Genomic DNA, 15649 nt, shown 5'->3' on the forward strand with positions numbered 1-15649 from the left:
AGTGCATGCCTTAATATTAAAAATTATACTATGAAGACAATTAGAAGAGAAACAGAACATATACCTCTTACAGTTAGGGATAAGAAATGTATTCTTAACCAAATAATAGATAGAAACAATTCAAAAAGATAAAGATAACTTTGATTACATAAAACTAAAAAGCTTCTGCAGTGACAAAATTTATGCACCTAGGCTAAGAAGGGAAGTGGCCAAATTAAAAAAAAAAAACCTTTGTATCCCATTTCTCTTATAAGGGTTTGGTATCTGAGATATTGAAATAATTTGTAAATATGTAAGACTAATACCCATTTCCTGATAGATTATTGGTCAAAGGATATGAATAAATAGCTCTCAAAAGAATTGCCAGGTATTCGTAACCACATGAAGAATGCTCCAAATCTCTAATAATAAGAGAAATGTAAATCAAAAGAGCCAAGAGGTTTTACTTCAGTTATGACAAAATTGGCAGTACTCAGTTATGGAGGGGTACACCAGTATATTTTTGGTGGAGCTATGAAGTAGTCCAGCCGTTTTGGAAAGCCATTTGGAATCATGCAAATTAAGTGACTAAAATATTGATTCCCTTTGAACCAGGGATTCCATTACTATGCTTATACTCCAAGGGGGAGGGGAAGAACTGGAAGATACTGGAGATAATTATCAAAATGTAAGAAAGAGAAGACATCAATAAAAGCTTATTATAACTGTTATCAGATGAAAGAATTTCAGAGTTTTTGAATATAAGAACACTAATGGGTGATTTAATTACATGAATGTCATTACTTTAAAGTAGTTTTACATACAGTAGCATTAACAACATTTTTTGATGGAGAGAAACGCAAGTTAAATTGTTTATTCAAACAATTTATGGTTAGTAAATAGAGGATCTGGTACTGAAATCCAGGCCTTCTTACTTACTACAAGTCCAGAACTTTGTCCACTACGTGATGCTGGACCTTCAGGGAACTTCCAGTCTGGCGAGAGGAGTCAGAGATAAACATAACACAACTAACAATAATATTTTAATCTTTTTAATTCTACTAATGGAAAGCAAACTTTAGCTATGACAAGTCAATAAAAGGGTCATAGCTTCCTTCTTTGTAGTCCTCCTTTCCCCTTCTACTTCAGTATAGAGGAAGGAAGGAAGTAGTGCTGGAGAGTGACCCTATAATTGTACTCTTCTCCTTCGTCTTGTTGCTAGTTTACCACAATTTCTTCCTATGGGAGTCCTTCTGTTATGTGTATATATGTATGTGTGTATATGCATTCTTGTATAAGCATGTGTGTGTGTATACACACACATGCACACATGTGTGTGTATATACACATACATATTACACATATGTACATACATATATACACACACACATATATGTGTATATATACACACACACAGATATTATAGACTAATCATGTGTGTGTATCCAGACCTGTGATTTCATCTGTGTAAGGACCACCCAGTGTAGAAATTCCCTTCGTTGTTGTAGATACAACTTCTCTGTAATTCGTAGTCCTAGAGAGTTGTACTGTGAGAGGTTGCTTGTGATCATAGCTAGTATTTGAAACCAGGCTACACATTCATAAACACATATGTACAGATGAATGTATTAGATACCTAATATAGTTAACATTGACCAACAAATGTATATGTAGAATTGACAATCAATGAGGCAGTAACTAACTTACAATTTGTTATGCACTGGGCACTCAAACATTGATGTTGATTGATGTAAATCTCTTTATAGTTGATCTGAATACAAAATATCTCTTCACATTGCAGAATCAGAAAGTTTCTTCTTTTTAACATTTAGTCACTCAAACTGCAATATTCTGTGTTGGTTTTCTTACCAGTTATTGCAAAGCAATTTTTTTTTCTATAGCACAATAGATGAAGCTTCAGCAGTAGGAAATGATAGGAGAACTGGTAACATAATTAGGCTTGATAATCAGAAGTAGCTATTTTTAAAAGTCACAAGTTATTAATAATCTTGCATGACTATATGTAGTGGTATTGATAATACGACGTGTCAGCATATTCATTTTGAAAAAAAGTTTTACACTTAATATATGTATACATATAAACGAAAAACGTGGAAAATTTTAATGCTTCATTTTAAATGTTAAGGAATTCTGTGTTATTCACTAGCTTGGCTATGCAAGCATTTCTTTCGTTTTTTTTAAATTTTGGTGAGGCAATTAGGGCTAAGTGACTTGCTCAGAGTCACACAGCTAGTAAGTGTCAAGAGTCTGAGGCCGTATTTGAACTCTATGCAAGCATTTCTTTTTCAGCCATGGCTGCTCAAGAAGACTGATTACTCAGACATGGGCATTATGCTCTGCATCAGTGGAAGGATAACCCACACTAATGAAATCACATGTTCTATTCTGTGTTTATGACTCCAGTTGTTATAATTATTTCCTGTAAAAGCTATCCAAAACTGAAGGAGGAGAATATTTAACTTATTTATTCTGATAGCAAAAAGGATAATTGACTGAGTAGAAAATGCTTAGCAGTTATCAATGAATTTTTAAAAATACTTCTTTGAGGGCAGAGATTATATAGAATTTTGTAAAATTAGAGTATAAACCTTACCCAAACATTGTACTAATGCCCTTAATCTTTAATTTGAGGTGATTTAGTATAGGAAAAAGAACAGTGGGTTAAGAATCTGGAGACAAGGTCTAGTTCCAGTCCTGCCACTAAACATATGTGTGACTTTGGGAAATTAACATCTCTATCTTAATGTCGTCTGTCTATGTTTCTGTAAATTGCATTCATAGAAAACAGCAACAAAATGTAGGTGATTAGGTTGTGGTTGTGTGGTTTGTCCTTTGTTGTTGAAGAGGATCATGACATCAGGAAGATGATGACATGACTTGCAATTGAATTGAATTGAAGTGAAGGAGGACTGTGCAAAGTCACCAGCCTCACTTTTTCCTCCAGAGCCATCTGGGTCTGGGTCCAATGACTAGATTAAATCAGGACAGTTGGAGATGGTCCAGGATGCAGTGGGACACCTTGGCCCTTTTAAGCTAAGGTCGTTCCAAGTTCTCACTTTGAGTGAGGTAATGCCCATTCAGTGTTTAGGCCTGTTTAAGAAGTGAATCAAGGGATGGCCCCTTAAAAAAATCCAATTCAATTGCAAGTCATGTCATCATCTTCTTGATGTCATGGTCCTCTTGGAGAATAGGGATAAACCACAACAGCCTTAAATCCAATTCACTCTGGCTCTCATTAATTAGCCAAGCACCACTTAATGGTTATTTTTTGAGCCCGATGACTCAGAGTAAATGTTAAATAGTAATTTTTTCTGTTTTGGCCAGCAACCCTGAGGGTCTCTCCTCCCGCTTTGAGGTGATTAGAATCTGCACTAAATTATGCTGTCTGTATGGAATTTTAAAGTATTATTAAATATTATTACTGAATTAAATGAACATTGTTTCACATATAAAACTTAGATTTTTGTTCAAAGTACTTTGCCACCATAATTTAGGAGTTATTGTTCAGATTTAGCCTTTCCACATGGGCCACTTTACATTTAATACTCCTATTTACACCAGATCCAGATTGTTTTATAAATGTATAATTAGTGAAAAGAGAGTCCCCAATCAGTAACTTGGAATCTATTGGCAAACCTAAAAGCTATATCTGATGTATCTTTAAGCAGATTGATCCAGTGTCTAGCACAGCATCTAACATATAGTAGGCGTGCTTAAAAATGTGTATTGATTGCCACCATCAGTTTGCCAGAATTTTCATCAGAAAAGAGATCTTGAGATCAGTGATCTCAAGAACTTAAGGGAAATGAAAGGTTGCTTCTAAGAAAAATGTTGGGAATGTTTGGTTTCGAAGTGAACAAGTAAGAGATTAATAAGGAGTTCCAAGTGACCCATCTAGATAACACCATTGATATAGGTCAGTGGAGCCATGCTTATATGCAAAGTATAGTATGTTAAACTATCTTGATTTTGTTACCAATTCAAGGTAAAATAAATAACAAATGTTTTATTTAATTTAGTTTAATTTTCCATTTGTTGAGACCTACACTGTTGAAGAAGTAAAACTCCAGCCAAGAAATAACTGTGGGTATGACACAGGAGATGCTGAGTTTCATGGAACACCTAGTGAAAATAATTACCCTTGGAATGTTGATGGAGATTTAATGAAAGTGCCATCAGAAGTTCATATTAAGTAAGTATACATACCATTGGTCATCGAGAACACACTAGTCAGGCATGTAGTGAGTGCTCAGCTAAAGTTAAGTTATGATGTTGAATCATCCCATAGCTACCTCAGTTTTTCTTGGTACCTATTTGCATTTCATGTATGTCTATTAGTTGTCAGAAGATTTGGGTGTATGATGCATAGGATACTCAGTACTTTGTGCAGGTGATAAGACTCTACATTATAAAAATCAATAGAACAATGAATAAATTAATAGAATCACAAATGACAAGTATTTTCTTTATAGGGTGCATCCACAACTTATCAGGCTTTATGGAGGACACCTACAAGAAATGAATGACTACAAGTAATATTAAATTTTTAATAGAAAAAAATGTATAAAGTTGGGATATTTATAGCTCAAATAATTTTAAAATCAAAGTGGCTATTTTTATGTTATAGAAAAATATAATTTAGTTTTTAAAAATCTGGAAAAAATAGTATATGAGATGTTAAACTATTTTAGTAAAAATATATTTATTGAAACTGCAGATCAAGATTTCAAGTTTTCAGTCTAACCACTCATAGAGTATACCACCCAAATTACTACAGTTGTTTTAACCTGTATTATTAAAACTGAAACTAAGATTTTACACTTTTAGAAATGAATAAACTGATTCTGACATATTTCTAACATTTTATTTCTTGTAGTTTGTCCATGTAATCTTTTGCAAATAATATTGCTATTCTACACCATGATCCCATCTCCCCAAAATTCTGTCATTATTCAAATTAACTATGATGATTAGTAAATATTTTTCTGAAAGTAAGGGACTCATTTGTCTAATTTTTAAAATGTTCTTAATTCATAAAACTAAAACTCTTACATGCTCCATTTAAACATATACAAAATTTATACTCATTTTCACCCTTTAAAATGCTTCTTCTTCATAGTTCAGAACAAATTTTAAAAGTTTATATCTTCTCTCATATCTGAGAGACAGACAGGATTTTAGAAATTACTGCACTTTGGTACATAACAGTGGCAAATGCCTTATACTCAGTACTAAAATACTCCTTTACAAATAGGAAGGAGACCAAATTAAAGAGTTCTTCAAACAGAATTCTTCTGGAGATAGAAAATCAAAGGCCATAGTTTTAGGGGCCTTTAAGGCAAAGCCAAAACTTAGCCTGACCACACTTAATTTTACTAACCATGAGAACCTGGAAAAGGAAGATCTAAGACTTCTGGAGCCACAAAAATACAGAAATACCATTTACCCAATTGATGTATTCATTAAATATTTTGTGTAGATTTTTTGCAATGTGTGTTATTTTTCATTTTACTAACAAATAAATAAAGGGCTACAAAAATAAATCAAAGAATTAGAGGACTAGGAAAGAGATTTTATCAGGATTTGAAAAAGTTACATATTTTGCCACAAGTACAAGGATACACACAAGCAGACCCTGATAAAATGTTATTTGCCTACTTTTTACATCACCTACTTAATATACATGTAATAAATACCGCAAATAAAATGCATTTTCATTTGCAAATACAATATAAATTATTTAGAAACCTGGAAATAAGCTATTTCATGACTTTAAACAATTACCTTACACTTTAATGGAAACATTTGCTGTATTTATATTCTTTGCATTTATCCTTCATTCCCCAAATATTTTTAGTATAGTTAAATTTGTGACTTCTTTTGCATCTTTTGTAAAAAAAAAACAAAATAAGAACTGATATGTACTCATTTAATACTTATAGTTGAATAGCACACATTATTATTCAAATATATATTAGTGCATTTCCTTATCGTCCAATCAGTATTTCCATACAATACATATAATGGTTGTCCTTATGTTTTCATCATTACTGAGGTATGGTTTTCATAATACATACATCATATACATCAGTGTATTTTCTATTCATATACTGACTAAAGTGCAACACTCACAATCTGCTGTCTCAATATTAAAAATATCATGGAAGTAAATAATTTTTCAAATTTACAAATAATCATGTTAAAAAAACTATTTTCTTTGGTTCATGGTTACCATGGAAGAAAGTGTATTGTGAATATATGTGCATATATTCACATAACTTAAAAAAGCATAAATGAATTTTATATATTCTTATACATAATAATGCTTATTTTACATATGTATATGTAAATCCATAGACCTAAGAAAATCACACATCATCCTTCTCTTAAGGCACAACCAATGAAGTCGCATGTTTGATCACTATACGCATGGTTCAGCTATTATTTTCCTCAGTTAATGTAGGTTATTAAGTATTATTAGCTGCTTAATAAATACTTGTTAGGGGCAGCTAGTTGGTGCAGTGGATAGAGCTCCGGCCTTGGAGTCAAGAGGACCAGAGTTCAAATCCGGTCCCAGATACATAACACTTACTAGATGTGTGACCCTAGGCAAGTCATTTAACCCCGACTGCTTCACCAAAAAACACACACAGAAAATAAAAAAATAAAAAATAAATATTTGTTGATTGTCACCCACGGAAGTGAGTTACAATCAAAGATCATTAAAGATGCATTTATTTTAACATAGGGTAATCTTTTCTGATCACTTCATATAGGAAAGCCTTGAAACAGCCCTTTGAAATATAATTAACAATACCTCAAAGAGAACTGTTTTAAATAAGCCAACAAAGATTTCTTCAAAAGCAACGAATGTCCATTTGATAAGGGTTTATTTCACCACTATAATGAGTATAGCTTGCAAATACATTTATTCAAAAGGATGCTTCAAGTAAAAGGATTTGCTAAACTGAGTTGCTTATTCTCTCCACGATGTAACTCAGTTCACATATACTGGCATCCCATGATCTCTTCAGAGAACTACTCATCCTGAAGAAATAAACCTTTTTAGTGTTCTTCAATTCTTCTAACACCTGAGAATGATGCTGTCTTGGGTTGCTTCAGGTACCTTCTTTTTCATTCTTCTTGAAACAACAATCACCATTTAGATGCTTACTGGAATTATGATACATTCTGCCACATGGTCATATTTAAGCTCCCCCCCCCAATAAAAAAGCACATTAAGATGAGTAAACACAGTAGAATTCAGTTGACGATGTTTTCTTGTAAGCAGTGTCTTCCATCTTTTTTTAGTTAACCTGAGACTGATATACTGTAAAGAAGTCTTTAATTCTCTTTATTGCTGTTGACATAGCTCCAACTGTCTCTTCTGTTTTCCTCTTGAAGGATAGCTTTATATTCTCTTTTAAAGAAACCCGCCTGAATAAAACAATACCATTTCAGAGTCAGTAACCATAATTCTAGTGTGGGATGAACCCCATAAAGACATGATAATCTCTTCACATATTGCTAATGCTAGTACTCTTTTTTTTTTCTTTTAGCTTATTTTGTACTAAAGTTCCTCATGTACCTCTAACAATGAACAACCGCTGTGGGGGTACCACCAAAAACACTACAGAAAGCTAAAAATGTCTTTTATCTGACCTAGGCAAACTCTGAAGGGAGGAAAAATGACTGTATTTCTAAGATTCCTCTCATCCAGAAAGTAAAGGAGCCCAAAAAGCAAACAAGTTAGTTTGGGCATTTATTCAAAATGTAATAATCCTGGGGTCAAGAAAGCAATTTTTCTTAAGAAAGACTTCAATAAATTGGAGGTTGGGAAAATAACAGGAAATCAGAGTGAAATGGATTTGGGGAGTGATGAGTGGAACACTGCTAGATTTCAGAATGTTTTACTGTTAAAAGGGAAACCACGCTACTGGATTTGATAAAATTTGAAAAATAGACTATGTGACTTACCTTCCACATGATGTATGAAAGAAATAAAAATACAGTGAAACCCAGTATAAAACTGGTTGAAATAACCATTATACGAAAATATGGCTTAGGCTTTTGGTGATGCAATCCATCTAGATGGACCTATATGAATTGAAGGAAAATTTTTAAAGCATCAGTTCAGAAAGCTAACATATATAATTCATGAGTTACTGTGCTCCCCCCCAAAAAGGATGAAGCAATTTAAAAGAAGTTACAACATGCAAGTGGAAGCAGCATCCATACCAATAAAACATATCCATGTCTCACATTCATATCTAGTGGGCAAGTTAGTGCTCCTGTATTCCCTATGTCCCTTGGACAGCACGTGGGGTTCATGCAATAAACTGAATAATAAAATGTCACCAATATTACAAGTATATGTACAGAGAAAGTACTGAGAGAGAAGAGAAGGCCTAGAACAGAGCCCCAGGATAGATCCATGCAAAGGGGTGGGGGTAGACATGGACCTCAGAAAAGTAAATTGATAGGAAAAGGTCAGATAGGTCCAAATATATGTAATACATGCACATTTTGTGAAAAATTTGATCTTTGTCCTCCCACTATCACTTTATCCTCCCCCTGCTTTCCTAGTCCACTGAGCCTGATTTTTTTTCCCTCTGAAATCTTGACACAACTGTAAACAGTTCAGTTTGCATTGTTCTCTATCCTAAAATCCCTTGCCCCTTGGTTGTATGTCTGCTCTTTCCAAACCCCAATTCTGGATCAGTCTTCCCATTTATCTTATCTGTTCTGACTTACAAGCTGCTAACACTGCTGAGGGAAATAACACAACCATGGTGACTAGATAGTTTGTAATTTTTTCTATTTCAAATCCCATGGGGTACCTTTCCCCCTACCTCCCCACCCTTAATTCCTGTCTCATCTTGATGCTGCCCTGTAGCTAGGCAATCCAGATAAGCTGCTAGGTTTAGCCTCCCTCTTGCCTTCCCCTCACTCCTTTCCCTAACCCAGCTACCCAGAACTCATCAGGATAGTTGAGCTGGAAAAGTCAATGGGGACAGCTTTGCCTTCTTCCTTTGCCCTATCCCTAGCATCCCCAAACCCATTCAGAACAGGCATCGCCACGGGGGGGGGTAACCCCTCCTCCTTCACATTGTGCTCTGCTCCCCGAACAGGACTATCCAGGACCCCATCCAGGCTGCTTGACTTCTTATGTCACCTGAATGAGATGGGAGTCACCAACCCTCTTCCTTCCAGTGAACTTGGAGGGCCTTCCATCCCTTACCATCTGCCCTGCCTTTACATCCCCTTGGCATTGTCATCTGACCTCCTGTGGTAACCTAAGGATGCCAGGTCTTATTCTCCCCCCTGCTTCTCCCATAGGACTTTTGGGCCTCTCCATTCACCTTAAAGCTGAATTTTCTTTTATGTTATCATCTTTCCCGTTAGAATATTTGCCTTTCTTTGTAGCCCTAAAAATTGAAAAGTGCCTGGCCTAAATGTTCACTGACTAATAGAATAATACAAAGTTAAAGTGAAGATGGTAAAAGATAATTTATCTACCCTGTTTCGTTTAGTCACACAGAACAAAAACAATCGATCCCCTAAATGATATTTTTCACACCCCCAATGGAAGAATTCTTACATATGCAACATTTTCATCCTTGTGTGATTCAATAACTTTTGGATGTGGCTCCTGTGAGACTGTAGCTTTTACTTCAAACTTGAGTGCCGAGGTCTCATCCTATCATTAGGAAATGGGGGGAAAAATTCCTGTTTTATGTCATTATATTGATTTCATATCAATTGAAATTTGAATTGAAATTGAAATCAACCACTTTATTGATTTCAAATCAATTTATATTAATATTTAACCATATCAAATTTATATAATTCATATCAATCAGTTTCATATAATTGATTTCATAATTTTTACCCATTACCTAGGAATTTTCAAAGTTATTACTAATCCTATCTTTAAAATTTTGTTCCATTTTTGAATTTTTGTTCTATGATCTGTACTTCAGTGTTAACTATGTATGGAGTACCAAGGGTCCAGTGGCCTTAATATTTATTTGTATATTGTTTTATTTCAGTGAAACCTTTCTAAAAAATAAGGTTACTAGACAAGTAGGGTTTTTTAAATTATTATTTTTCATTGTACTTAGACTTCATTAATAAATTGTCTGTCACTTTTATCTTCAAATAGTCAATCTCTCTCCTTTCCTTTAGGCATAGGTTTCAAAAATTTCGGGTTTTATGTGTAATTAAAATATCATCTAGCATAGCTTCCTTCTCCAATACATAAACTGCCTGAAGTCCAATCCGGGTGAAATGATTTTTTTTTTTTTGGAGAGAAGAAGAAAATGAAACGTTGTGTCATGTAAGGAATGCCACATTTTCTGGCATTATTTAGTTATTACTGAATAGCGGTTAAGCTGGAATCAAATGCATGTTTCACCATGGGTACAGTCTCCTTAGATTTCTCAATCTTTGAGAAGAACTTCTAGATATTTCATGACTACTTGGCCCAAGAAAAAATAGCTAGCATGTGTTAGGGTCACATTCCTAATTACAAAGCTAGATTTCTATCCACTATACCACATTACCTCTCATGATTCACTTAGAAAGTTATCTTGAAAGGAAAGATATTCCAAAATAAAACCTCTTGGGTTTTTTAAGATAGACACTGGGGGGAAAAGGCAACAGATAGTTGGTACTCTATGTCATTATGTGAAGATGTGAGGATCTACTTGATATCACCACAGTGTTTATCTTTTATGGTTTCCAAATGTACGAAGGCCTAAAGCCTATAATAGATAGTTTTAAACTCAATCTAGGATATAAATTATGACCATAAAAACAGAAAAAAAGAATGATATAACCAGCTGGATTATATCCTCAGTTTTTCAACCACTTGATATTTTAAAAAAGCAATCTATCAAATCTTCAATAGCAATAGATGATAATTCTCTTCATTTTCTAGTCTAAGATCTTTTTTAAAAAATTTATTTGTGGAAGAAATTATTATCCATAAGGTTGGATAATGTTTCTCATTGTCATTGCACATAGTTCTAAGATCAATTTAAAGGTTTCTGTGATATGCCCATTCTACCTCCAGTGTTCTGCCTATATCTGTTAATTATAACTCTAATGTGTATAGTCATAATTTTATATATGTATATATATACACATATATATGTATGTATGTATGTGTATATATAATATATACACATACATATATATATATATATATATATATATAATAACTCTTCAGAAGCTTGGACTTCCTAAACTTCACTAAAAATGTTTATGCTATTCAGGTCAGGGTTATCTTTTTTTTTTTTAGGAAAAAATATAATTTCCTTATTTTCTTAATAGAAAATGCAGTGTTGAATAATTATAGATTTCAAATTCAAATTGGGGGGGAGAAAGTACAGATTCAGTCTTTTATAATACTGATGCGATATTAATGACTTCTCTTGATATTATACAAGGATTTCAATATTTCAATTAGATTTTACAAAAGCTTTTCTTTTTTCTTCTTAGCACTCTTTCCCTTTAATCTATAAAATAATAGCTTTCTAGGTATAAATTTTAGAAGTGTGGAACTTTTAGAAGCAAGGAGGTAAGCTTTCCAATTTCACAGAGCTTCAGTGGCTTAAGTTCAATTGCGATGTGTATAATTATTAGTAAAGTGAATCAATGTGTATAGCCAATCTAGTAAAAATAAATCCTTCTTTATGCCTTAATTTCCTGGCCTGAATTACCTGGCTACCACACCAGCTCCCTCAATTTGTCACAAAAAGAAGCTTAAGTATTTGGAGGTCTTCAAGCAAAGCATACATGACCACTTGTTGGATATGTTTTAGAGTGAATTATTTTTCAGATAAGGGCTGTATCAGATTGCCACTGAGATCCCTTCCAACGCTGAAATACTATGATACACATGTTCTTCTTGTCCTAGAGTTTTACCTCAAACCTTAACTGTGCTCAAATCTCAATAGGATGTACATTCCTACCCAAATAAATTCAACTGAATTTACATATTGAGATCTTAAAATTGATTCGCAATCACATGAAATCACACATCTGTTTACCATTTCTAAAATTGATGGCCGGCCTTCCAAATGAATATGGACACTGGCTTCTTTTCCACTTTCCATTTTCCCAAAATTGCAGGAAAAAACTAAACAATGTAGATCATTTTTTAGACAGTACTAAAAAAAAAAACCCACAAAAGTATTAAGTTGAATGTTTCCAACATTTTAAGTAAGATGATACAACAGTATTCTAAGTGAAAATCATGATGTTTTCCTTGCTGGCATTTATAAAACAAATCTCAGTATAAATAAAACACGAATGTCTGCTTTGCAAATCATAGCAGAAACATAAATTTCCCCCAGAATGTTGGTTGTCATTTTCTATGTGATCTTATCCTTTGCAATGAAACATAAAATGAAGTTTCATAACCAGAATGCCTGTCTAAATTACATGCTATATGTAAATTACAAAGCTTAAAACATATCAGACATAAGGCTGCCTTCCTAGCTGTTTGCAATATACATATCATGTATATGTATGTATGTATATATGTTGCATTATTAAAATTTTCTTTTCATCAAGCTGATGAAAAGAAAATTTTAATAATGTAACAAAAGCTGACCAGTTAACCAAAGCCTGGCAGGGCTGAAGATGAAGGGCTCACTGAATTAAACTCTGTACCTTGTTGCAAAATTAACTTCACATACTAAACAGTCATTTCCGAGCTTCTCTTAATTTTTGTGGTATAGGTCACAGGGGTGGGAAACCTGCAGCCTTGAGGCCACGTATAGCTTTCTAGGTCTTTGGGTGCGGCCTTCTAACTGAATCCAGATTTTCCAAAACAAATCTTTTTATTAAGGGGATTTGTTCTGCGAATTTTGGATTCAGTCCAGGGCTGTACTTGAGGACTTAGAGGGCCACCAGTGGCCTTGAGGCCAAAGGTTCCCCACCCCTGGATAAGAGAATAAGAAAAGGGTAATATTTCAGTTAAGTGCTTAGTTGCATAAGCACAATATTTTCTGGGAAAATATTCACTAATAATGAAGTTGCAATGTGGATGTCCAACCTCAGGTCTTAACATCTCCACATTCCATGTCCTGCAATCCCATCTAACTGGTTCCTCTCAAAAGGATTTATCTCATAACTGAAAATGTCTTTGTAATTAACTGCACAGTTGATCATGTGGCCCCCTTTGTTCAGTGTTAAAGATTCTATATTTAAAACGGTATTTTAATAATTACTATTATTAAAGAGAAGCTAATAAAAATTAATAATTCCATTGTATTAATGTAACCTTACCATTAGCCTTTTATCAGTCTTTGAAAAGAAATTGACTATATCTTTTAGTGGCTCAATTTTTCTCTTTTCTTGTGATAAAGTGCACACCCTCTGATAATCATCAAAATCACATTTTCCAGCTGTCGTCTAAAAAGGCAAGAGGGAAAAGTTATTTGTATTTTTTTTTATACTGGTAAAGAAAAAAAATACTAAGATTCATGTTTTCCTCAGGCTGGTAACTATCTTCACAGATATGGATCACAAATCTTTAAAGCCTTAACAGATGACTGAGCTCCTAGAAAGTGTGCTGCCCTCACTCCCTGCCAAATCATGGCCTGGTGGCCACCAGCTAACCTACTAATGAGACTCCCAGATGACTAGGGGTATCCTTAAAGCGTTCCCAGTTTGGCAGAACATGTCAATCCTTATGCTCTCCGTCCATAACATTTCGGGACCCAGGGTTACCTTGATATCATGAATCATGATTTGACATCACAGGAGGATTTTAGTGGAGCTATATGATTTGAAATGTATCTGGTTACACATTCTTTTTCTCAAAGTATTTAGATCCTTAAAATTTGAGCAAATATGCTCATTTATTTTAAATCAATAAGTTTTATATACAGGACAGCAGATTTATTCTGTGGTTAATAAAGAACAATTTGGTTCTCTGGCAGAATACAATCTCCTTGAGGCTAGAGCCCGGATTATTTGTACAGAATAGGTTCTTTATAAATGCTTATTGAATTATTCAATCTAAAAATGATAATGGGTTTGTCAGTACTGCACAAGTAAAGGTAATGTGAAAAAAAGTAGAGATTCAAATAGAATTAGAATAAATACTGGAGTTAAAGCAGGACTAACAAAGCTCTGCAGTAATGATTTGCCAATTGTTGGCTTGAAGCTAGGAAAATAAAAACTCACTTTGCGGAGTTCTTACTGCACAGATAACATGTATTAAGTAAATATCATATTTTGTTTTTCTGGTTAGTCTGGAATTCAAATTCTGTGGAGAATTTTGCCACCCCAGTGACCAAAACCCACGTTACCAAAAAAAAAAAATCACATTTGGAAGAAGTAATTCAAAGTTGTATTCCTAAGTACAGTTTTATTATGTGCAAAGTCCAAACAGTGATTAAAAAGTCACCAATGTGCTATAATATAACAAGCCATGATACAAAATATTTGCTTGGAACTCAGGAAATGCTTGATGAAGAAGAGAGATTACTTGAGTTACACCTGTTTTAAGTTAACAGAATTGAATGAAAAAGAGAAAAGCAAAAAACATTTCAAAGATAGCTTGCTGTCTGATAAAGGATGAACTTTATTTTTAGTTTTTAAGACATAGAACAAAGTTTAACAGTAAAATAATGATACCTGGACATCCAAAATGTTGAATAGTTTGTTGTGATATGGGGTAAATGAGTTAGGTACCATGATCTCCACACTCACATTAGGAGCCATGCTAGGTCCAGCATTCATACCTGGTGAAGGGGGAGAGAAGGGAGGAATTAATTTTATAATGTTATAAATATTTTGTCTTAAGTTCACACATCAGGACAATTTTTTACACCATACAATAAATAGCTGACGTTTATATGGTAGTTTAATGTTTAGCAAGTGTTCTACATATATTATCTTATTTGATCTTCATAACCTTATGAAGTAAATAAAATGAGTACTGTCACCTCCATTTTACAGATGACAAAACAGGTTCAGGGAAGTTAAGTAAGCTGCCTAATATCACAAAGCTATTAAAAGAAGAGGCAGAGGGGCAGCTAAGTGATACAATGGGTATAGGATTAGCCCTAGAGTCAAGAGGACTTGAGTTCAAATCTGGCTTCAGATGTTTACTGGCTGAGTGCCCCCTGGGCAAGTCACTTAACCTCGATTGCCTCCCCCTCCCCCAAAAAACCCAGGCAGAACTCAAACACAGGGCCCTTGAATCCAATGTTCTTTCCACTAAACCATATGACCTTCTCCAGGTAGCATCTCTTTTGATATTTATAATGGTGTAAATTCACTTGCAGCCACTTCCTTTTCATGGCACATGCAGGAAACTCCATAGACAGAGAATCCCACATTTTATGCAACAGTTTCAACTCAGTAGAATGTAAGCTCCTCGAAAGTGGAGATTATTTCCATTTTTGTCTTTGTCTCTCCAGTGCCTGGCACAATGCAGGGCACACAGGAGGTGTTCGGTAAACGATTGTTTCATTGAATCTCCTTTTTCCTTTTCTCTCTATGCCTAAATCCTAACCCTTCCCTCTTCAGCATCTCAATCAGGCTTCAGGGTTTAGAAGTCTCTGTTCATGATGCACCTGGAGCCGGAAAACTCAGCAAGGGAAACTGCCAACAATACAGGAGTGCA

General features: G+C 34.2%; 2 protein-coding genes across 2 annotated transcripts in view; one reads left to right on the top strand and one right to left on the bottom strand.

The window, feature by feature from the left end:
• CERKL (CERK like autophagy regulator) overlaps positions 1-4561 on the top strand; it is a 190246-nt gene extending 185685 nt beyond the window's left edge. Inside the window, exons 12-13 of the mRNA XM_021006410.2 lie at positions 4020-4192; positions 4473-4561. Of these exons, the coding sequence (XP_020862069.1) occupies positions 4020-4192; positions 4473-4536 (237 nt within the window). The 3' untranslated portion in view covers positions 4537-4561. The remainder of the gene's footprint in view (positions 1-4019; positions 4193-4472) is intronic.
• A 289-nt stretch (positions 4562-4850) lies between these two features.
• ITGA4 (integrin subunit alpha 4) overlaps positions 4851-15649 on the bottom strand; it is a 102083-nt gene continuing 91284 nt past the window's right edge. Inside the window, exons 23-28 of the mRNA XM_021006387.2 lie at positions 14656-14761; positions 13300-13425; positions 12057-12176; positions 9602-9700; positions 7978-8097; positions 4851-7437 (exon numbers count right to left, since the gene is read on the bottom strand). Coding sequence (XP_020862046.1) covers positions 7345-7437; positions 7978-8097; positions 9602-9700; positions 12057-12176; positions 13300-13425; positions 14656-14761 — 664 coding nt within the window. The 3' untranslated portion in view covers positions 4851-7344. The remainder of the gene's footprint in view (positions 7438-7977; positions 8098-9601; positions 9701-12056; positions 12177-13299; positions 13426-14655; positions 14762-15649) is intronic.

Source organism: Phascolarctos cinereus, unplaced genomic scaffold, assembly GCF_003287225.1.
Source record: "Phascolarctos cinereus isolate Bilbo 61053 unplaced genomic scaffold, phaCin_HiC Scaffold_726;HRSCAF=1367, whole genome shotgun sequence".
Taxonomy (NCBI): Eukaryota; Metazoa; Chordata; class Mammalia; order Diprotodontia; family Phascolarctidae; genus Phascolarctos; species Phascolarctos cinereus.